Source organism: Sminthopsis crassicaudata, chromosome X (assembly GCF_048593235.1).
Source record: "Sminthopsis crassicaudata isolate SCR6 chromosome X, ASM4859323v1, whole genome shotgun sequence".
Classification (NCBI taxonomy): Eukaryota; Metazoa; Chordata; class Mammalia; order Dasyuromorphia; family Dasyuridae; genus Sminthopsis; species Sminthopsis crassicaudata.
In genome coordinates this window covers 31,675,563-31,698,467 of record NC_133623.1, presented here as the reverse complement: position 1 = coordinate 31,698,467, position 22,905 = coordinate 31,675,563, and the positions used below count along the sequence as shown (strand labels likewise).

General features: G+C 37.6%; 1 protein-coding gene across 1 annotated transcript in view; it reads right to left on the bottom strand.

Moving 5' to 3' along the window:
• Positions 1 to 22,905, bottom strand: part of CD99L2 (CD99 molecule like 2) — a 141,117-nt gene that overhangs the window by 8,627 nt on the left and 109,585 nt on the right. Inside the window, exons 9-13 of the mRNA XM_074278369.1 lie at positions 14,301 to 14,363; positions 12,872 to 12,970; positions 9,442 to 9,504; positions 3,501 to 3,539; positions 1,191 to 1,310 (exon numbers count right to left, since the gene is read on the bottom strand). Coding sequence (XP_074134470.1) covers positions 1,191 to 1,310; positions 3,501 to 3,539; positions 9,442 to 9,504; positions 12,872 to 12,970; positions 14,301 to 14,363 — 384 coding nt within the window. The remainder of the gene's footprint in view (positions 1 to 1,190; positions 1,311 to 3,500; positions 3,540 to 9,441; positions 9,505 to 12,871; positions 12,971 to 14,300; positions 14,364 to 22,905) is intronic.

Sequence of the window (22,905 nt, the reverse complement as noted above, 5' to 3'; positions counted from 1 at the left end):
TCAGAAAGGAAAAACAACAGCAAACTGCCACTCACACAGTCTCACTGGTGTTTGCCAAAATCAAGCACGCCCCCCTGGCACATACTTTCATACTCTCAATGACCAGAAGTGTAAGTCCAAGCCCAAAAGGGACATGGCTAATTTAGTGTACTCTTCTAGGGTCCTGGAGATTCACCTAGAAGCTGCAGAAAATCAGCTCCAGGCCAGGATGAAGAGAAGGATTGGGAAGGTACAGACAGGCAGGGCAAGGCCTGGTGGAAGCTGCCCCCGAGTTGCACCTCCCTGCAGGGACTCTGAGGAAGGAGGGGGGAAAAGATAGTCCCTCACAGCTGAGGTGGTGATTCATTTAGAAAATAGTGGTCTCATCTTGAAGGTATACACACACTCACACACACACCACATATACATCTGAGGTTACAAAATCATTAAATTAGTATGCACTAGCCCCCTGCAAAGACTCCAAAGGCCCCCATTGTCCCACACCCATTGAATGTCTAAGACCATCAACAACTATGTCATTTACATGTAACTGCACAAAAGCCTAATAACTACATAAAGCAGGCTAAACTTGTATATGGAAAAGTTGCAAACAGAGCTTTTTTGAAGGGAAGCAAAAAAGCACTGCACCACTTAATTCTCCAAACATTACATGATGTTCCCCTTCCTAAAAAGCAACCACAAATCTTGTACGACAGCCTGGCTGCAAGAGCTGTTGGGAGAGCTCTCCGTGGATTTCAGAGCAGCAGACTGAGCCCAAATACCAGCTCCCTTAAGGTTGCATTCACCACATCAGAAGCCCAAAAGAGTGGGAGGGGAGGGTTGCAAAAGTTATGTTTCCAGTAGCCTTGTAAAACCAGCTAGTTCCAGGATTCTTTTTTTGTACATAGAATTATGGACTTTCAGAACTGGAGAGGACCTCCAAAGATCATCACATCAAGTCCCGTCTCTTTAGGAAAACCTACTCTTAACCCCACACCTAAGAAGTTTATCCTATTGTAAATGTCTCTATCTACATCCTTTCCACTGATTATCTTAGTGGATCTTGGGTCTAAACCAGCTTTTAATCTGTTGGGGATTTGGCCCCATTCCAGTAACACAAGCAACTACCAGCTTTCCCTTTCACAGCATTTCACTGATGTCAAGAAGAGAAGAGCTCTAGTAGAAAAAGAGGATCATCTCTAATCACTTACGTTGAACATTAAAGCAAAATTTCTTTTGTTGATAGGAAATATAACTGGAGATTGCTCCAATGAGTGCCATTGCAAGGGCACTGGCTATGCTGGCAATTGTCCCGGTTTCTGTTAATGTTCCTGCCAAAGAAAAAAAAATGGAAGATAGGTGAGGGAAGGCATGAGAAAAACACAAAAAGCCACCACACACAGGTCTGGGGGTTTTTCACTACTGACACCAAATCATCTGCGCACACTGCTTAGTTAAAAGCGATGGAGATGGACGCCAGAAGAACATAGCCTCAGTGAGAAGGGAACTCAGAAGACATCTAGTCCAATCCACACCTGAAAAAGAAACCCCATTTGTTACACATTGAACTGCTGACCAAAGATCTTCAGGGAGAAGAGCCTTACTATTTTCCACAGTCACCTGCCTATTCCAGTCTGGGAAAAGTCAAATGGCCAGGAAGGTTTTTCTCCCAAAACTCAATCTGACCGAGCAGAGTAGAGTCTAATCCCTCCCCCTAACAACATTCATCCTTCAACAAGGGTTCCACATTTGTGGTTTTGGTTATTCCCAAGTTGGCCATCCATAATGAAATGGAAGTTTTTGGAGATTTGTGGCACACTGCAAAAAACCATATATAAAGAAAATGAAAAAAAAAAAAAAAGTCATAAATGCATAAGTACTATCTAGTATTGATCCATTTTATCTAAAACCCTGAAAATACAAACATAAATTTATGATATAAACAATTAAATTTTGGAAAGCTTTCAGTGCACTAAAGAGCTATAGGCTACACCTCTTCCGTCTGCCTTCCAGATTCAGGCATATGATTTTCTCCGGCTGTGACCTTCGTATCTTGTCTTTCTAGAAGGAAATGTATTAAGCAGTTGCTACAGTTACACCAGTAGTATTTTGTGCATTAAATAAATATGATCGGTCAGGTCAATTCCAATGGACTTGTGATAGAGAGAGCCATCCTCCTCCACAGAGAGGATTATGGGCATTGACTGTGGATTGCAACATAGTATTTTCACCTTTTTTGTTGTTGTTTGCTTGCTTGTTTTTTTCTTTCTCCTTTTTTCCCTTTATGATCTGATTTTTTTTTTTTTTTTTGGCAACATGATAAATGTGGAAATATATTTAGAATAATTGCACATGTTTAACCTACATTACATTATTAGCTATCTAAGAAGGAGAAAGGGAGAAAAACTTGGAACACAAGTTTCTGCAAGGATGGATGTTGAAAACAATTTTTGTGTGTGCTTTGAAAAATAAAAACTATTATAAAAAAATTTTAAAATATGATCAGAATTAATTTTTTTTTTTTAAAAAATAAGGGTCTGGGGTGGTGCCTATAGTCACTTGGGGTTTTTCCACATCTCCTGGGGTCCTCTGTGAATGTTGAAGCATAACTATATACTTGATTTAGCTATGAGCTTAACACTAAATTCATCTAAAGTATATATCTACATTTTTAAAATATATCACTTTGTATTTTCCAAGTTTTTTGTTGTTATTTTGTTGTTGTTATTTTTTTGGTGATGCAATTGGGGTAAGTGACTTGCCAGGGTCACATAGCCAGAAAGTATTAAGTATTTGAAACCAAATTTGAACTCAGGTCCTCCTGACTCCAGGGCCCATGCTCTATCTACTGCAGCACCACTGACTCCTGCCACCCTCCTACCCCCCTTTTCTGCTCTTCCCCCAAGACTTTTTAATTCAAAGTACCCATTTCAACAAACCCATGAGTAATATTTTCAACTTAAATACTTCCTGGTTATGTGACTCTGGGCAAGTCACAAGTACTGTTACCTCTAAAACTGATCAATTGTGGATATAGAATACAGTTCACATTTCTATAAATGGTTTTTCAAACCTCATCATTACTGCTTTACAGAGGAAGACAAAGGCACCGAGGTTGAACAGCTAAAGTAAGATCATGTGGCTAGTGGCAAATCCAGGTCTTCTGACTGCAGGCCAAGAACTGGTCCTTAACCTGAAGGAGTCATCACTGAATTCTTTAATACTATTCAGCACATATTTGCCAGTACACAAACACAATTTGGAGGAATGCTCTGGGGCTTAGCTGAGTAACAATGACCCAACATGTACTGTCCAACAGACTAACATCTACAGCAGTTTCTTCACCTTTTTTGTGTTTCATGGACTCCTTTTTAGAATTTTGTTTTTTAAATGAATAAAACATAAAGGTTTACAAATGAGACCAATTATATTGAAATATGCATCAAATATTTAAAATACAAACACTAACAAGTTAATGGACTGCTGCTTAAGAATACTGATCTCCACAGACAATAACTTACCAGTTCCAGGGTCATCATTGCTATCGTACCTGCCATCACCTAGAAACGATATGATAATAATTAGTGTCTGCCTATATTCTCAAACTCTTCCTCCTCCCAAGTCACAGCAGCCATCACTCTCTTATGACATGGGTTGCTGGGCAACTGTGTTTCTGATTTGCTCTGACAGAGTCCTTTCCCTAAGCCAGCAGAATCTAATAGATTGTGACCCAATCAAAAACTCACGAAAGCTCACGAGATACAAGATTTGGAATTGGAAGAGATCTCCAAAGTCATCAAATTAAAGCTGCATGTTTATGTATAGAGAAGGACAATGATATACAGAAAAGTTAAGTGCCTTGCTCGGAATCAGAAAGCTAATGGGTAGAAATAAATCTTGAACCCTGCACTGACTATATTCAGGCTACATTCAATCAGAGAATTCTCATTGCCTGGAACACAAAAATCCGGGGGCTGACGACTCTGGGTTCTGACTTCATTGACCAAAAAATGCAGGCAAAGTTTACATCTACAAAAGGTCACTATGGTGATTAGAAGACCAATCTCACATATTTCAAAGGAAGAAGACTTAATTGTTGTAACAGTGGTTTTTGAAGGAAAGAAAAACACTGGACTCAATAGTACTAAAATGACACAATTTATGTCAGTAGAGAGACCCTAGGAGTGAAAGTGATGTTCTAGTAATGCAGTCTTCTATGCTCAGAAGAGGTATTTATTAGGTGGCCTTGTACAGTGAAACCAAGTGATTAATTAGGAAATAAAACCTTTCCCCAGGAAACACTCTGAACCTAAAAACCAGCCTAGATGGTCCTTGAAAAGGGGCTAAATCCATAAGTTATATGCGAACTATGGCCTAAAATAAGTCTGGGAATTTTGAGTCAGGTTAGAACAGGGAGTAATACCTGCAAAACCTTGACTTTTCTGAACCCATATCCTCTATAACTGGTCTTATCCAATTCTGTGTCCCACTGACCAAAAACTCACTAATCACAGCCCCAGAAACAGGTATTAACTGTGGGTATCTCTTCTTCCTCCAACAGAACTCAGAACCTCAGAATCCAGAACTCTGAGAAGCGAGATTTCACCTTATCCTCCCTAGATCCAGGCCACTGGGCCATTTCCTGGTCATTTTAAAACCACCACCCAAACACTGGGCCTCTACTTCCTCTCACTGAAATTTATACTACCATCTCTAGGACCCTGGGTTCTGTAGCTGGTTTCACCCTATCTTGTCCAGAATCGGGCCATCCGGGCCACTTCTGGGCCACTTCTGGGCTGTCTCTAAGCCATGTGGCCTGCATTTTGGCTTACACCTTTCCAGCTCCTGCTTACCAATTTCAGCTGATCTAAGTGTCTCATCTTTAGCTATTAAGTGCCTCAAGGATGGGGATTGTCTTGTTTGCTTGGTTTTGTATCCACAGGGTTTGGCATAGTACTTGGAACATAAGTGCTCAATCAATGCCTTTTTCATTCAGTCATTCAAATGAGAAGTAAAAATCACTCTTTATCCAGGCAAGCTTTTAAACTTGCCACCTCCAATCCCTTGGAGTGAGGAACTGTCCAAAGTCCAGAGGCAGAAAGCCATTACATAACATCCCCAAGCATCCACACTACATGGTTAGCTCAGCTAACTGCTCAACAGCCAGTTCTAGAGACCACTTCAATCTACTCAAAAACTGTTGTTCTGTCCTGGGAGATCCTAGAAGTCCTCCAGTCACAGAATTTCAGTGCTAAAAGGCAAATTAGAGATCAGCTGCTCAAATTCCCTTTATTTTACTGAGGGGGACACTGAGGCCCAGATAAAGGAAACGACATGCTCAAAGGCACAAAGCAAGATAGTGGCAGAACCAGAAACTGAAGCCAGATTATTTATAACAAGGTGGGGGGGTAAGGGGGGAAGGCGGTGCTGGGCTGTCTTTCCCTTAGATTTTCCAGGTATGATCCTGGAACTAAGTTTCTTTAGACAAAGGATCATCTGGTTTTTTTTTTCATTTATCTTTTCTTCTCCTGATCATGCTGAGTATATTTCTGGGGGTAAATGACTGAGGATCCATGCTTGGGGATCCATGCCCTTTTCTTGATTCCCCCTGCTAACTATGCTACTTTTTTTTTTTCTGAGGCTGGGGTTAAGTGACTTGCCCAGGGTCACACAGCCAGGAAGTTTAAGTGTCTGAAACCAGATTTGAACTAGGGTCCTCCTGAATTCAAGGCTTGTGCTATATCCATTGCGCCATCTAGCTGCCCCCACTGCACTACTTTTTAAAGAAAAATTTTTACTTTATTTTTTTGAAGCACAAAAACCTCTTAGTCTTTTTTTTTTTTCAGTTCCAAATTCTCTCCCACCTCGTACCCTCTCACTCACCAAATAAGAAGGCAAGAAAACAAAAGCCTATTACAAATATGTATAAACATGTAAAACAAATCTCTGCATTTGCTATGCTTTCCCTCATCCTCTACCACCAGCAGACTCCAAAAAACAAGAAAAGGAAGGGGAAAAAAACCTTCAAACTGTACTTGTGAGTTCATCAGTTCTCTTCTGGAGGTGGATAGCAGCAAGTTCTTTGGAATTGCGGTGGGTCTTTGTGTTGACCAGAGTTCCTAACTCTTTCACAGTTGATGATCATTCCTATATTGCTGTTACTACATCAACCTTGGTTCATTTCATTTTACTTTCTATCAATTCATATAATTTTCTCTGAAACCGTCCCCTCCCCCTGCCCCCCAACCATTTTTTATGGCACAATAGCATACCATCACAATCACAGACCAAAACGTGTTTGACCATTTCCTAATTTATGTACTCCCCTACCCCATGCCTCATTTCCAAGTTTTGGCCACCACAAAGAGAGCTGCTTATAAATATTTGAGTACATATTAGGTCCTTCTTCTTTGATCACTTTGGGGAACAGACTTATCACATGGACAAAGAATACCTACAGTTTAGCAGCTTTTAGGGTGTCATTCCAAATCGCAATCCAGAATGGATGGACTAATTCAGAACTCCATAGTGAAGCAGTGTGCCTGTTTTTCCCACATCCTCTCCAGCGCTGGAATACTAACTCCAGCATTCTATGCATTACACCTCTGCTCCTCTAGCAGTAGAAGGGCTCAATAATGCCTGTCCATTATCTCACTGGGTAATCTGCTGTGGCCAGGAAGCCTCAACTGAACCAGGCAGCCATAAGCCTGGCTGAAGAACACAAGTCTCACAACTTCAACACGCTTGAAAATGAAATGAGCAAATGCAAATGCTCTCTGTTGACTCCCCAAAGATTTATCTGATTCAAATGGTTGCGTGTGCCTATACTGGACCCTAAGTGATATGTTCTGCATGCTTTAAAGACCATACCAAAAAGGTCTCAAAATAAACACATGTGAAATGAAAGTTTTTTGGGGGGTGACAGAAAAGGGAAGGACAGTTATTAAGTGTCTGCAGTATGCCAGGCACTGCACTAAGTACTTCACAAATAACCTTACAAAGTGGGTGCCATTATCCCCATTTTACAACTGACAATATTGAGGCAGACAAACCTAGAGTCACACAACTCTAGTAAGCATCAAAGGCTGAATCAGTCTTCTGACTCCACACATAGCACTCTAACCACTATACCACTTAGCTGCCTCTACTTGAGATTATTTAGAGATAAACTACTCCCACGGAAGTCAAACAGGCTCCCAAAGATTTGGGGTTCCAAATATCCCTCAGGCAGAGTGTGAGCTTAGTTCACTGAAAAGAGAAGTTTTGAATTTTCTTCAATAAGGTGCCACTTGGGTAGTGAGAAGTGTGGGGGAAAAAAAAAAAAAAAAAAAGCAGATTGCCCCCACCCTGGAGGAAGCAACACATTCTCAGTCTACACGGCTGTTCATCAAACAGGAGAAAGGTGGAAGAAGCTGATTATGAAAAATCTCTATTTGAGGACTGATGATAGAAAGGATTCCTGGCTCCTTCTAGCAAGTCTATATGAGACAAAAATAAATAGTGATATAATAGTTCCCATTTAACCTTAGCCATATATGTATGTATATCCTAGTTTGACCCCAAGTATCCAAAATATTGGAAAGATCTTATGCTTCAAACTCTTGGAACACTCTCAGATACAAGGCAATTGTACTGTCTAGTTAACATGTTTATGAGAGATGTCTTCCCCTCTTGAGAAGGGGGACATTTTAAGTTTTCACTTAGGTTTTCTACATTCATAATTAAATGTACACACAAGAAACTTCCTTTGATCTTTACATTTAAATAGATTTTTCAGATCCCCCCCCCCAAAAAAAAAGAAAGAAAGAAAAAGAAGCAATTTTTTGCCCTGCTCTGTCCAGAAGGTGGAGAAGCAGACTGTAGGACTAGAATAAGAGTTATAACTCTCAGGACAGCAGGGATGAAATGAAATAGGAGTAAGAAAGTAAATGACTGGAGTAAGGGAAAAGGATTTGTTCTTCAGGAGCTAGGGGTTCAGGACCACTAGGATAGCAAGAGTAAAAAGGAATACTAAGCATGAAATGAGTCAGAGTCAGTATCAGAAGATGGAAAGAAACCTAGTATGAAATGGAGATGATTAGATGGTTCAAGATTGTTCTCATGGCCTCAACTCATAGAAGATGATAGTGGCTGACATGGGAGGAAAAGCACAGAACCTCCTTTAACCTACCAGACTGTAAATCTAATGAGTCACTATGTCCTGTTCAATGTCTTCCTAAAATCTCTCATTGATTTCGTTCTTTTCATTAAAATCAAAGCCAGCCAAGTGTGAGCCTGCATAACTTCTCACGTGGACTAACCCAATCGCTTCCTACATAAACTTCAATAGCTCCTTTCTCCATTCCCTGCTTTACATAAAATACTTCATTTGCTATCTCTCCATGTCCATTCCCTGAATGCTTATCTCTAAAACTCCCCAGTGGACATCAAGATGTGGATTTTCTGTAATGCTTCCCTTTCAACATGTCTAAAATTGACCTCATTGTCTTTCCACCCAAATCTTCTCTATTTATCAAAGACACCAGCACTTTCTTAATTACACAGGCCCCCACAGCTTAGGCATCAATGCTCAATTTCACTATCCCCAGACCTGTCCATTCTACCTTCACAATATCTCACCTACATTTCCTTCCTGGCATCCCTCTGATCCAGGCCCTTACTGCTCTGTGTCACTACTACCACAAATACTTCCTGATCAGTCTCCCTGCCTCAAATCTCTCCCAACTGCAATCCATCCTCCACTCGGGTGGAAAATTGACTTTCCTTAAGTACAGTTGTGACCATGTCCCCCAATCCTAATCAATACACTTTAGTGGCTGCCTGTTACTCCTGAGATCAAAAATAGATTCGTTTCTTTGGCTTCTGAAGCCTTCTATAACTTGCAGTCCCTTCCTCTCAAGTCTTTTTTTTATTTTACTCTTCAATCCAATGCCACAGACCTTTTACTTATTACAAACACAAAGCACTCAATTGCTTGCTCCATTCCCCCATCCCTGGAATACTGTCCCTCATCTCTACCTCCTGGCTTCCTTCAAGTCTCAACTAAAATCTCGCCTTCAAAACCCTTTCCATTCATCCTTAATTCTAGTGCCTTCCCTCTCATAATTATCTCCTATTCTCTCCCTCCCTCCCCCTATATATGTATACACAAACACACACAGAGTCCTCTCAAGGATTTGATGGTTTAATGGATCAAGTCTCCAAACCCTGGGTCTGTTGGCTATCCAAGCAGATCAGGCCAGGTCAATTATAATGTGAGCAACCCAGTCCTCTTATGGTTGCAAATCTCTCTCTCCATAAAGACAGAGTCTGGATTTTGATTGCCAAAGAACAGAGCTTCCATTTAGAATGTTGTGGTAATGGACATGATGTTTTGCCTAAAGTCACATTTTCACAGAACTAAATGATGACTATGTCAAGGGTAGGTCTGTCTAATTTAGTTGGAAGGGTTAAAATTCCTACCTTTGCCCTTATCAGGTTTGTAGCCACCCTCTATGATACCTTCTAGATCCTTATCTGTTAGACCTGGGAAAGAGAAAAAGAACAAAGTGATTGCTAAGACCCAGATTTTCCATATATTGCTGAGAGTTAATGTCAAATAACCAACCATCCAAATATATACACATATATAACACAAACACAAACTCGGGAGGAGAAAATAGTTTTAAAAGGTTCTCTTCTCCATCTTTTCAAGAATTGAAGTAAATAAAAAAAACTTTGTAAAGGCATACAATGTTTTAAAGCATACGACTAGGCTTCTAGATAAGTTTTCTGAAAATGATCTGAAGGCTTTAAAGGACTCCCCTAGATACGATAGACAAAAAGCAACTAGAATTTTAAGCATTAAGAGAGGTACAGCGTCCAGGATTACCAGGAAGGTGACAGCCCTGCTGAACTCTATATATGGAGATAGAATACACCTGGAATATTATTTTAGGTACCACAGTCCAAAAAGAATACTGATAAGGTGAAGATCATCCCAAAGAGGGCAAACAGGATAATGGTAAAAGGCTTCAAATTCCTGTTGATAGAAGAGTGAATGAGAGAATGTTTAGCCTAGAAAAAAGGAGACTGAGGGTAGGGGATCAGGATTATGTTCAAATGTTCGAAACATCAGTATGAACAAGGGAAAATAAACGTGTTCTATTTGGGCCCAGTGGACAAAAATGAGGACTGAGTGGAAGCTATAAAAAGGGAAATTTTAAGCTTAATGTCAAGAAAATTTACCTGACAATTAAAGCTCTCCAAAAGTACAATGGGTGGAACCGAAAGATGGAGTGTTTCTTTCTTACTGAAAGTCTACAGATGTTGGCACAGAAAGTAATGGGTCACCCCTCTTTGGTGGTTATCAATTAAAGGCTGGATCACCGATAGGCAGATCTACTGAAGAAGGTATGTAAATATGAGTTAGGCTACTTGGCTGCTGAAGTCTTTTCTCAATTTGAAATTCTTTGTATTCTGTGACTGAAATCATGTATTCTGAGTTAAACAGAAGTAGCAGGCAGGGACTCTAGTGTTTTTAGACCCTGATTTCTATTCATCTTTCTTCACAACATCAATGCGAGTAATTTCTTACTTCTCCTTTTTTCTTTTGCTTTTATACGAGTGGCCAGGGATATGGGCAGGTAACTGCATGCCACTGGGCCTCCATTCCCTCTTTTTCTGGGTCTGTGTCCCAAATAACAGAGGACTGGCTTTGCAGGATTTTTCTCACCTTCCCTTCAATACTAGGATTAGAAGTCTATATACTACTGTTTCAAAGTCTGATTCTTTTTGTACAGCAAAATAACTGTCTGGACATGTATACATATATTATATTTAACTTATACTTTAACATATGTAACATGTATGGGTCAAGCTGCCATCTGGGGGCCAGGGGGAAGGAGGGGGAAAAGTTGAAACAAAAGGTTTTGCAATTGTCAATGAGGGAAAATTGCCCATGTATAAAATTTTTGAAAAAATTAAAAAATTTAAACATAAATAAATAAATAAATGGAATGTTTTTAAAAAAAAAAAAAAAAAGAAAGAAGAAGAAGTCTATGTACTCTTACACCCAGGAAGGCTCCATTGAGTTCAGTAGAGGTAACAAGTGTAATGTTGCAGCTAGGTACCACACTAGGTAGAGATTTGGACTTAAACTTGAGTTGAAATATAGCCTGACATACTTCCTAACTATGTGGCTTTGCCACTTGCCCTCTTTGTGCTTTCAGCTTCCTCATATATAAAATGAGAATAGTAACAGCACCTACCTCCCAAGGTTGTTGTGTGGATCAAATAAGAATATATGTATAAAGTGCCAGACAAACCTTAAAGAGCTAATAGTATTAACTATTCTTATCATATGATTCACTATTACTTAAAAAAACAAAACAAAAAAAACTATCATCTTAAGCATATTTGAAAGGATTCTATATTTAGTAAATCATTCATTTTTGGCAGATTACTATGTTCATTATGGAGCTAAGAATATCTCAGACTGTCTCTGTACGTATTTTTAACATGTGCATATATGTCTATATTTGCATACATGTATGAACATGAACATGTATACTGATACTGTATAAAAGATTTCCCAAAAGTATTATATTTATTTGGCTTTGAAAAACACAATCCAAAAGTATGTATGTGTGTATGCATTCAAGCACACATGTAATTCTAACCATCAATCCACAGAAACTGCCCTCTCCAAAGTTACCAATGATCACCTAATTGGTAAATCCAATGTCCTTTTCTCAAGTCTCCTTCCTTGGCTTCTCTGTACTTTTCACCATGTAGATTACCCTCATATCCTTGAAACACTTTGCTCTGGCTATGGCTTTCAGAGATACCAGCCTCTCCTGGCTCTCCTCTCTGTCTCATTCTCACTACCACATCACCTCCCCTATTCAATAAACTTCCTTATTTCAAATCATAATCCTCTGTTAGGTATTCCAAGCCCTTCATGGACCTAGCCACCTCACCAGTACTACATACACAGGTGCAGTCTTCTTACACGTTACACTTCTCCACAGAGTCTTTGATCTAATGACATCAGCCTCCTTGGTGTTGCACAAATAAGAAATGCCATTTCCCACTTCAGACATTTTCTCTGGCCGTCTAACACGTCTGGAACACTCTCCCTGCTCATCTGTGCCTCTTGACCACCCTGGCTTCCTCTAAGACCCAACTAACATACCACATTTCTACAAGAAACCTGTCCTAATCCCTCTGAATTCTAGTGACTCTCCCTCTGATAATTATTTCCTATTAACCTGTATATGGTAGGTATTTATACATATCTTTTTACCTGCTATCTCATCCATCAGATTGAGCTGCCTACCTCTTTGTGTACCTCCCCTCACCCCAAGGACAAATGCTCAATGACCAGCTGACTATTTGTGACAGGCCTTAACATCCCTTTCACTAAATGTCACAATTATCCTATCTTTGCATTTTAACTCCTAAAATACTACTTACATATACTAGATCCTATTTTTTTTTTTTTTTTTTTTTTTTTTTTTTTTTTGGGCTGAGGCAAATGGGGTTAAGTGATTTGCCCAGACTCACACAGCCAGGAAGTGTTAAGTGTCTGATCTCAGATCTGAACTCAGGTCCTCCTGACTTCAGGACTGGTGCTCTATCCACTGCACCACCTAGCTGCCCCTATAAGATCTGTTTTTAAAGATATTTTCAAGGTAAGCAAGGTTTGAAGCATGCTCATTCTTCATTATCCAGATAAAAACATTGAAGACCCACTTATCTTTCACTGCCAGGGTACCTCACTTGCCCCTAGAAAAAAATCAAATGTTAAGGTCACCAGGTTTATCAAAAAAGAAGTAATTCTGGAAGTTGCCGGGTTGACCAGTGGTTTTCAAAGAGAAATAAACCTACAGAATACAACATAGTCACTTACCTTCACCAGGTTTTAGATCGGGTCTGCCTCTACCACCATCAAATCCGTCATTTCTATTATCTAAGGCATCACTCAAATCAAATTCAGCAAATGAAGAACCTCAAAAGTAAAGAAAAGCTGATTAATAAGGTTGAATATGAATTTTTAAATACAATGCAGTATCCTCTTCTCTCATCAAATAATATATACAAAAGCTCTGATTCTTGATAGAACTCAGTCTCACTTAAATCTAATTCACATGCAAGTCAAAAATACTAACACCTCACAGAGCCATTTGAATAGATCACAGCTCATAAAAGGGATCAAGAAGTGAAACATAGACAATACAAAAAGGACATCTACAATGACACAGTAATGCATTTTTTGTCCTTGAAGTTATAGTTTGCTTAGGCCAACCAATCAATTTCATGTATCTTAACTGAGTTCCAAGGTCAGGACTATAATGGGAAGAAAAGGGGAGTCATCCTGAGATGATTTACAATAGAATGGCTAATGGCAGTCTGCATCTCAAGTCAACTTCTTCCTAACTATTCCTTTCAAAGTTAGAATTTTCTAGGTCATTCTTTATGACAAACAGGTTCATGTGTTCAGCCTAGCTCAACTGTGCAATGTTTTCATGTACTTCTGCAATTGGATTTTTTAAAAACACAGTAAATACCTGAACTTTTGGGTATCATGCTGAGTTTGACAAGCACTGTTTTGAGGCCTCAGGAGTATTTGAAAACACAAAACCAGAGTAGAAAATTCAGCTAACTGAAACTGAATGACTTAAATAGCAAATCTTGAGGGCTTCACTTCAACATTTAGGAAAGCAAGGTACTATGTCAGGGGCTACTGCTGGGTTATTTCCTAAAACTACAGACGAAGAAAACTGAGTCTCAGAACTATCTTTCTATCAATTTGATTCCTAATCATCAGCTTCCTCCTAGTACAGAAAAAATTCCACTTAAATAAGGGTTCTGGTTCATTGGGCCCTAATGAGTAGTGGGTGTTTTGGTTCGCCCTCTCCTCCCCAACCCAAGGCAATTTGGGGTTAAGTGACTTGCTCAAGGTCACACAGCTAGGATGTGTTAAGCATCTGAGGCCACATTTGAACTCGGGTCCGAGTACTGTCTTTTAAACCAGCTCCAGAAGGGACCTTTTAAATCATCAATGCAGAAAGAGGTTCCAATTTGAAAGAAATTAGGAAAATGGTGTAGTGATGAAAAGAAGGTAAAATCGACAGTGGCTGCATATATCAAATAGAGGAGAGAATGTGGAAAGCACAAGAAAACAGGAGTCAAAGACAATGATGAGGGAATGTTCACAATACACATACAAAAAGTACTGAATGCTCATTAACTGAACAGGAACACTAGATGAATTTGGGGGATTATTAAGGTATCAATAGGAAGATGAGTCACAAATGCTCACAGAGATGTCCAATTACCTGTTTTCTTTGGAGGTTGTTTAGTGCTTGTCCTGGGACCTAAGGCATCACTCAAGTCAAAACCTACAAAATAATACAAAAGTATAGTTACAAGTCACAGCACTGAAATCAATCCAAGGGAAAGTTTTTTTTTTTGTTGTTTTTGTTTTTGTTTTTGTTTTTTCAATTCTCTGGGCACTCTGCTCCCAAGTCTCCTATCTATATCAGCTTCTTACTGAATGAGCCAAACATTTCATTAAATTTCATTACTTATTTATTAAGTACCTACTATGTACCAGGCATTACAGCAAACACCAGAATAGAAAAACAAAAGTGAAATAGTCATAGCCCTCAGGAAGCTTATCTTCTATTGGAAGAAACAATTTGACAATTAAAAATAGAATACAAGGAAAACAAAAGCAGTGAGGGTGCAACTAGTGGGAATAATGTATCCCATTAAGGATGCATGCAACATTTGAAACTACAATTACATGTAAAATATGACAATTGGCTCCAGACCAAAGGAAATGAACAATGAAAAAAAAGTTAATAGAAATGTATACTTCTAATTCAAATTCATTACAAAGTAATACAACAAAAAGCAAAAAATATTAAGTTACTGAATTTTAAGGCAAGCCTACGATTATGACAAAAACTTAATACATGTCACTAAAATGTTTAAGAAGCACAGACTTAACTATCCTTCACTATCTTTAAATCTTTATAAATACATTACCAAGTTCAGCGATATATGCACACATTTCAACAAATTTCCACATTCTCACAAAATGAACAGATGGATTAAAATAATTTTAAAATCAGTATTCAAAAACAGCTTTAATTTTTCATTTTCTTATTTGCCAAAGAACTTGAAGTGATCAATGGCTTTAGCCTATAAGAACATTTTATTTTTAAATAATCTTCTGCCTTATATCCTAATAAAAATGTTAGATAACCCTTACACAAATCCAGATTTAATTTTCTCCTTCTTAGAAATGTATTTTATGGGAGACATCCTTTATTCAGAATGATCCTCTTTCATGTACAATAAAAATATGTTGATCAATACATGCATAATTACCAAGTTCCCAAGTGCTTCCATAATTAGTAATTCATTGTTCCCCAAGGGTATTGGTATTACTTGCTTTAACTTTACTTTCCTCCCATCCATTAAATTTTGACCCTATATTAAACCTGTTTATCTATAGATTACCCTTCCCTTTTGAATCCCCTGCCTCTTAGTCCTAAAACGTCTAAAACCTTGCCAAAATAAACAATGGATACCTCCATCTGCCTTCTCTGCTCTTCACTGGCATTACTTCACTCTTAGAATGCTCTTCCTACTCAAATATATTTTTCTAGTGTTCCCAGAGTCCTCTTTACTCAGTGTAAATTCCACCTGGTTCTCCCTGCTCTCCAACTACTAGTTGAGATTACCTTCCAAGTACACTCTATACATCTTGTATGTATACTCTTATTTCCAGGTCTTTTAACCTGCATTTCAAAACACCTTGGTATTATCATTTATCTTCACCTTTGCTCCAGCCAACGGTGACTAAGTGGCTTTTCTTCTTGCAAAGAATAACCCCTCTCATTGTACATTTACTCCCATCCCCCCTTCTCCAAAAGGAGATCACCCACAATCCTCAGGCTTTCCCCTCCTCCCAAATCTCCAATATCTCTGTATCTACTGGTTCCACCTTTACTAGTTTTCTTCACCAGTATCAATTTCTTGATCATCAAATATGATGGTCTTTTCTCAGTTTTAATATTTAAATTTAATAAATATTAAATATAGATATATCAGGGCAGCTAGGTAGCACAGTGGATAGAGCATCAGCCCTGAAGTTAGGAGGACCTGAGTGCAAATGTGGCCTCAGACACTTAATACTTCCTAGCCGTGTGACCCTGGGCAAGTCACTTAACCCCAAATGCCTCAGCAAAAGATAGAGAGATTCCAAGACTGTGCTCCAGGAGAGCCTCCTCCTCTCTTGACACCCTTGCCTTTGGGGATCTTATAAGCTCTCTTGGAATGAACTATCAATTACATGCAGATAACCTTCAGATTTATATATTCAAACATAATTTTTCTCCTGATGCCTAGTCTAGCACCAATAATTATCTTTTAGATGTTTTGAGCTCAGTATGTCCAAATGAGGACTCTTTATCTAACTTTCATTTTTCTCCTCTTCTGAATTTCCCTATGCATGGTGAAGATGTGACAATCTTCCAAGGTTTACAAACTTTTTCATCCTCAAAACATCTATCCCATTCACCTCACACACCTAATAAGTTGCCAGGTCTTGTAATTGTTTTCTGTACTACATTTCTCACTTGGTCCTTGTCAATTTTGTAATATGCTGTCCACAGATGTCAAACTATATTCCTGAAGTACAGGTCTGATCATATAAATTTGCTATATGAAAACCATCAGTGCTGCCAAAAGTAGTAGCAAAAGTGCTTATAAACTATGCTACTAGGGAGGCGTGGGCTGGATGACTCTCTAGTAGAGCTAAAACTGTTGTTCCCACTAAGCTAAATACTGATTTGATGAATCCCCAGCAAGACGGGGCCATCAGGTCACCTAGCAAACAGAGAAGATCAAAGCTTCCATAACAAACAGCAATGGGGCTGAGGCCACAAGTGGTGGCTATACTTCAAGAAAAACAAGTGGAAGCTATAAAAAGGGAAATTTTAGGCTTAATGTCAAGAAAGATTACCTGACAATTAAAGCTCTCCAAAAGTATAATGGGTGGCCCCGAAAAATGGAGTGTTCCTTTCTTACTGAAAGTCTACAGATGGTGGCAGGGTAACCATTTGTTGGGTCCTTTTATCATAGGGATTCCTCTGAATTATGCATTAGACAAGAAAGCCACTGAAGTACCTTGCCACGATGAAATTTAGCAACTGAGTATTCATAGAATGTAATACCACTTAATAGTAACACTTAGTAACCTAAGAACCTGTAGAAAACCAACGTTTTGGTGAAAAATATCCCAACATCAGTTACAATCTGTAATGTTTGGCATAAATTGGGAGCATTAAAGGAACATGAAGATCAGTGGGAACAGGGCAACAGAACTGCCAGGGACTTCAGATAGAGGTAGAGCCCAGGGAAACGAATGAAACTAAAGAAAACCATGAGAAAAGGTTAAAGAAAGGGCTTGGGTGGCCTTCCCCATTTCAGTCATCTACCCCAATCATATTCTCACAAAATGAAATGAGAAGTCATTATGCCTCCTACAGAGAATCGCAGACTCCTAAACCAAACATCTATCACCACCTACCACGATGCCTTTTGTATATAGCAAGCACTTAATAAGAACTGGTTAAATGGAACTCTATTCAAATCTCAAATCTGAACTCAAGATGATTTAAAACTGTCTAAACAACAGTTGTTTAATTTTCTCAAAGGTTGACAATGACGGAAATTAGAAGTTTTCCATTTGGATTTTTCCTGTGAGACTAACAGTGGTGACATTAAGCCATTTCTCACAGACTTCATAGTATGATTTGTATTTACTTCTATTCATAAAAGTTTTTTTTCTCATTAAAAAGATAATTATAAAAATATGATTACTCCCCTCCTCCTTCTCCCCAGAACTTCTGAGTCCCTAAAGAGGGCACTAGTATCTCTTCCACTAAATCCCACTACTCTGCATTTGGAGGATATTGTATTGCCCTTTCCCTTCCACTAGATGGTGCCCAAGTGTAGAAGCAGACATATCCTTCCCCTACAGCATGCTTCTAATTACCTTTAAGAGCCCAGTATTACTTAGCTTCACTCACTGGGAAGAGTAGTTTCCACATACTTCAAAGGCTATTCTCGGTGAAAGGTGGACCCTAAAACCTACTCAAAGATTTGAAAGATTGAAAAATGCAAAGTAAGTTCATTTGACATCTGGTAATCAATCTATTAAAGAAAAAAAAAGACTTTAGAAGATGACTTGAAAACCTTTCTGAGTGAGCTAATGCACTCAACACATGACACAAGTGAACATTATCACTTCATTCAAGATCTTTTGGTAACAGAAGTGTTGAAAATTTTTCTATCAACCGTATTTACGAAAGCAAAAACCAAGGATTCTCACAATTTCTTCTTATGCTATAAAGCATACTTCTGATGAGAATCTGCTCATGCCTAACGTTTCATTTCAGAACAATCATTCTTGAGGGAAATTTTGCCATTTCTACTTTTTTAACACCTCCTGTATCAGACATCTTCTTACAGAGCTACAATCCCAATACCAATACATGTCACCTCCTGCCTACATTACTACTACAGGCCAATAGTCTCTTTTCCTTCACTCTCTCCCACCTCTAGTCTTTCCTATATACTGCAGGCAAAGTAATTTCGCTGAGGTACAGATGATTTCCTTTAAATGAAGTTCCTGACCACAAGATTACCCAGACTTAACCAACTGCAATGCTCCCATTAAGCTCTTGGAAACAATATAAACTCTTCATTAACATTTTAAATCCCAAAATAACCTGGCTCAAACCTACCTTGTGGGACTTATGGTCCATAAACAGAGAAAGAACTGATTGTATCTGAATACAGATTGAAACATAACCCTCTTTTTTTTTTTTAACTTTATTTTTCCAGAGGATTTTTTTTTTGAGAGGGTAAGGAATCTATGTTTTCTTTCAAAACATGACTTTTATGGAAACGTTTTGTATAGCTTCACATGTACCTTCTTAATTGGGGTGGGACTGTGAAGGAAGGGAGAGAATCTGGAATTCAAAATTTTAAAAACAAATGTAAATAAAAACTGTTTTACATGTAACGGAGGAAAAATAAAAACGTTAATTTTTTTTTTTTTTGAAAAGGACAAATCTCTCATTTTTCTGCTTCCAACACTGGCCACATTTGAAATTGCCGAGATGAAAGACAGACACAGAAATTAACTGAAAATTAAGATTAAAAAAAAAAAAAAAGTTGAATGCCAAATTTGTGAAAAAGGAATAATCAAATTTTCTTCATTTCTAAATTATAATTTGGATGTCTAATTTATAAAGCATTCTGACAAGGTTAGAGAGTAACAGCAAATTTTGTAAAATTTAATGAAAACAAAATTCACAGATCATTAATTTTTTAAAAGGGAGCTTTTAAATGATTGGGGATTGATTTAAATTTGAAGTTTGGATTTTTAAGAATTTTAAGGACTAATGATTATGATGGTCTTATGAAGTCTTATGATACATTCAGGAGAGATTCTGTGAAGTAGGAATTCAGGGAAGAGTTAAAACAAGAAAAATGTAGTAAATAGCATAAGAGAAATTAGATTTAAAATCTTGCAAATTTAAATAATTTCAAAACTCATAATTTAAAAAGTAAACACATTTGCTAAGTGAAAAGAAGTTTCATCTAGCCAGTCTCTAAGCCTGAAGTTTTGTGATAGTAATCTGTAAAAATGATTTTAATCGAAGTGTAAAATAAAATACTTAAAGATAAGTTTATCATAAGAAGCAATTTTCATTAGAAGACAGAAAAAAGGAAATTTTAGACCATCTTCAGAAAAGGATAAAAGTGGGTACAATTGAAATTTATCTATCCTTCTGTGTTTATTACTTTTAAACAAACAACCTAAGGCCACCAACCAAGTCCTGATTAGGGGATCCCAGACAGAAGATGATTCCCAAACCAAGAAAAAAAGAAAACTTGTTTTGAAATCGGAAAGCAACAAAAGGTTAATGAAATTCAGTGATACTACTGCAGTTTAAAAAACACAATTAAAAAAGAGTATATATTAAAAAAAAAAATGCAGAAGTAAATAAAGAACATACACATCTAAAAGAATTCGGATAAGAAAAGAGCAAATTAAATTGAGTATATGGCTTATAAGATAAAATACTGAAATTCTGACAGGAAAAAGCCAAACCTGCAATTATTTTGAAATAGATTTAATTTTGAGTGATTGAAAGTAAACAAACAAACAAACAAACAAAAAAAAAAAAAAAAAAAAAAAAAAAAAGAAGGCATACCCTGAATCCTTCAGAAAAGTATAAAACTCTATCAGATATTTCTCCCAGCAGTACAATTCCTTGCAATATGTACCATATCTGGGCTTTGGTTGATTTCCTTGGACACTGCCAAAATAGCTGAATGAAAGCTTTCAAGTATAAGAAGTTAACTCTGAAGACATAAATGCTTTCATCTCTAAAATCATCCCATTTCCTAAAATCTGTGGTACCCTATAATGAGGAATTTGTGCTGAATGAGTTGTTTTTGAGTCCATTAGTCTTTAGTTAAAAAAACAAACAAAACTATATGCAACTAATTCTAATTGCCCAAAACTCCTTAAGAAATTGGCAAGAACCAGATATTAAGACCTATTTCTCTAGGGCCTTTCCATTGTATATGGATTGATGGGTTTTTGTTTTTTTTTTTTTTTTTTTTAACTCATTGACTTTTTTTTCTTGTGTTTTTTTTTTCCCTCTCATGGTTTTCCCCTATTTTTCTCATTTTTCTCTCCCAACATAATTCATAAAGAAATGTGTGTTTTTAAAAAATTAACGTACATGTGTAACTTTTTTTTTTTTTTGCTGAGGCAATTGGAGTTAAATGACTTGCCCAAGGTCACACAGATAGGAAGTGTTAAGTGTCTGACCAGATTTGAACTGAGGTACTCCATACTTCAGGGCTGGTGCTCTATCTACTGCACTGCTTAGCTGCCTCTCTACATGTAGAACTTTTTTTTTTTTTATTTTATAATATTATCCCTTGTATTCATTTTTCCAAATTATCGCCCCCTCCATCCACTCCGCCCCCCTGATGTCAGGCAATCCATACATTTTACTACATGTATAACTTTTTAAAAGTTAAAAAAAAAAATCAGATTCTTCATTTACGCTAAGATCTACCTTTTCTCTTAGATGATAAATTTAAAGACTACAATTTAAGCCCTATGTAGAATAGCCTGTCTTTTTGGGGGGACATCTCATTTCACTTAGGTTGCTAGGACTGTACATATAGGAACAGTTCAGAGGTAGTTAGGTATATGTCTGTATACATATCCATACACACACTTGATGTTTATTGTGCTGACTTCACAAAGGGTAGTACTAATTATCACTGTCTCCTCTCCTCAAACCCATTCATGGTTAGCAGTTGGAGACAGCCTTCCATTAACAATGAATTGGGGGCAGCTAAGTGGCGCAGTGGATAGAGCACCAGCCCTGAATTCAGGAGGACCCAAGTTCAAATCTGGTCTCAGACACTTAACACTTCCTAGCTGTGTGACCCAAACAAACAAACAAACAAACAAACAAAAAACAATGTAATGGTGCAGCTGTAGGGTACTGACATAATCTGTTGATGTATTTTCAAGAATTTTTGTTTAGACATTTGTATCTCTCAGAGTTTTGTACTGAATTTAAAGGAAAAGACATCTCTATAATTATTTGTATTTATTAAATGTTTTTCCTAAGACTTGTATGCTACTATTCTGCAAATTTCATGAGTTTTGTTGTGTTTACACTCAGGTTATATTTTGATAAAAAATTTCTAGAATGTTCAAAAAAAATTGGTATGAAATGTGAATTTGCAACCATTAAAAACCATAAAAAAGTTTAACCAGAGAAATTAAGCTGAATACATAAAATGTTGCACAATAAGAAATATAAGTAGCAAACAAGGATTCTGGTGATTTTAGATCTTGATTTCTATTCTTCTTTCTTCACAACTTCAATGCGAGTAATTTCTTGCTTCTCCTTTTTTCTTTTGCTTTTATACTAGTGGCCAGGGATATGGGCAGGTACCTGCCTGCCACTGGGCCTCCATTCTCTCTTTTCCTGGGTCTGTATCCCAAATAGCAGAGGACTGGCTTTGCGGCCTTTTTCTAACCTTCCCTTCACTACTACAATTAGAAGTCTATATACTCTTACATCCAGGAAGGCTCCATTGAGTTAAGTAAAGGTAACAAGTGTAATGTTGCAGCTAGGTACCACACTAGGTAGAGATTTGGACTTAAACTTGAGTTGAAATATAGCCTGACATACTTCCTAACTATGTGGCTTTGCCACTTGCCCTCTTTGTGCTTTCAGCTTCCTCATATATAAAATGAGAATAGTAACAGCACCTACCTCCCAAGGTTGTTGTGTGGATCAAATAAGAATATATGTATAAAGTGCCAGACAAACCTTAAAGAACTAATAGTATTAACTATTCTTATCATATGATTCACTATTACTTAAAAAAACAAAACAAAAAAAACTATCATCTTAAGCATATTTGAAAGGATTCTATATTTAGTAAATCATTCATTTTTGGCAGATTACTATGTTCATTATGGAGCTAAGAATATCTCAGACTGTCTCTGTACGTATTTTTAACATGTGCATATATGTCTATATTTGCATACATGTATGAACATGAACATGTATACTGATACTGTATAAAAGATTTCCCAAAAGTATTATATTTATTTGGCTTTGAAAAACACAATCCAAAAGTATGTATGTGTGTATGCATTCAAGCACGCATGTAATTCTAACCATCAATCCACAGAAACTGCCCTCTCCAAAGTTACCAATGATCACCTAATTGGTAAATCCAATGTCCTTTTCTCAAGTCTCCTTCCTTGGCTTCTCTGTACTTTTCACCATGTAGATTACCCTCATATCC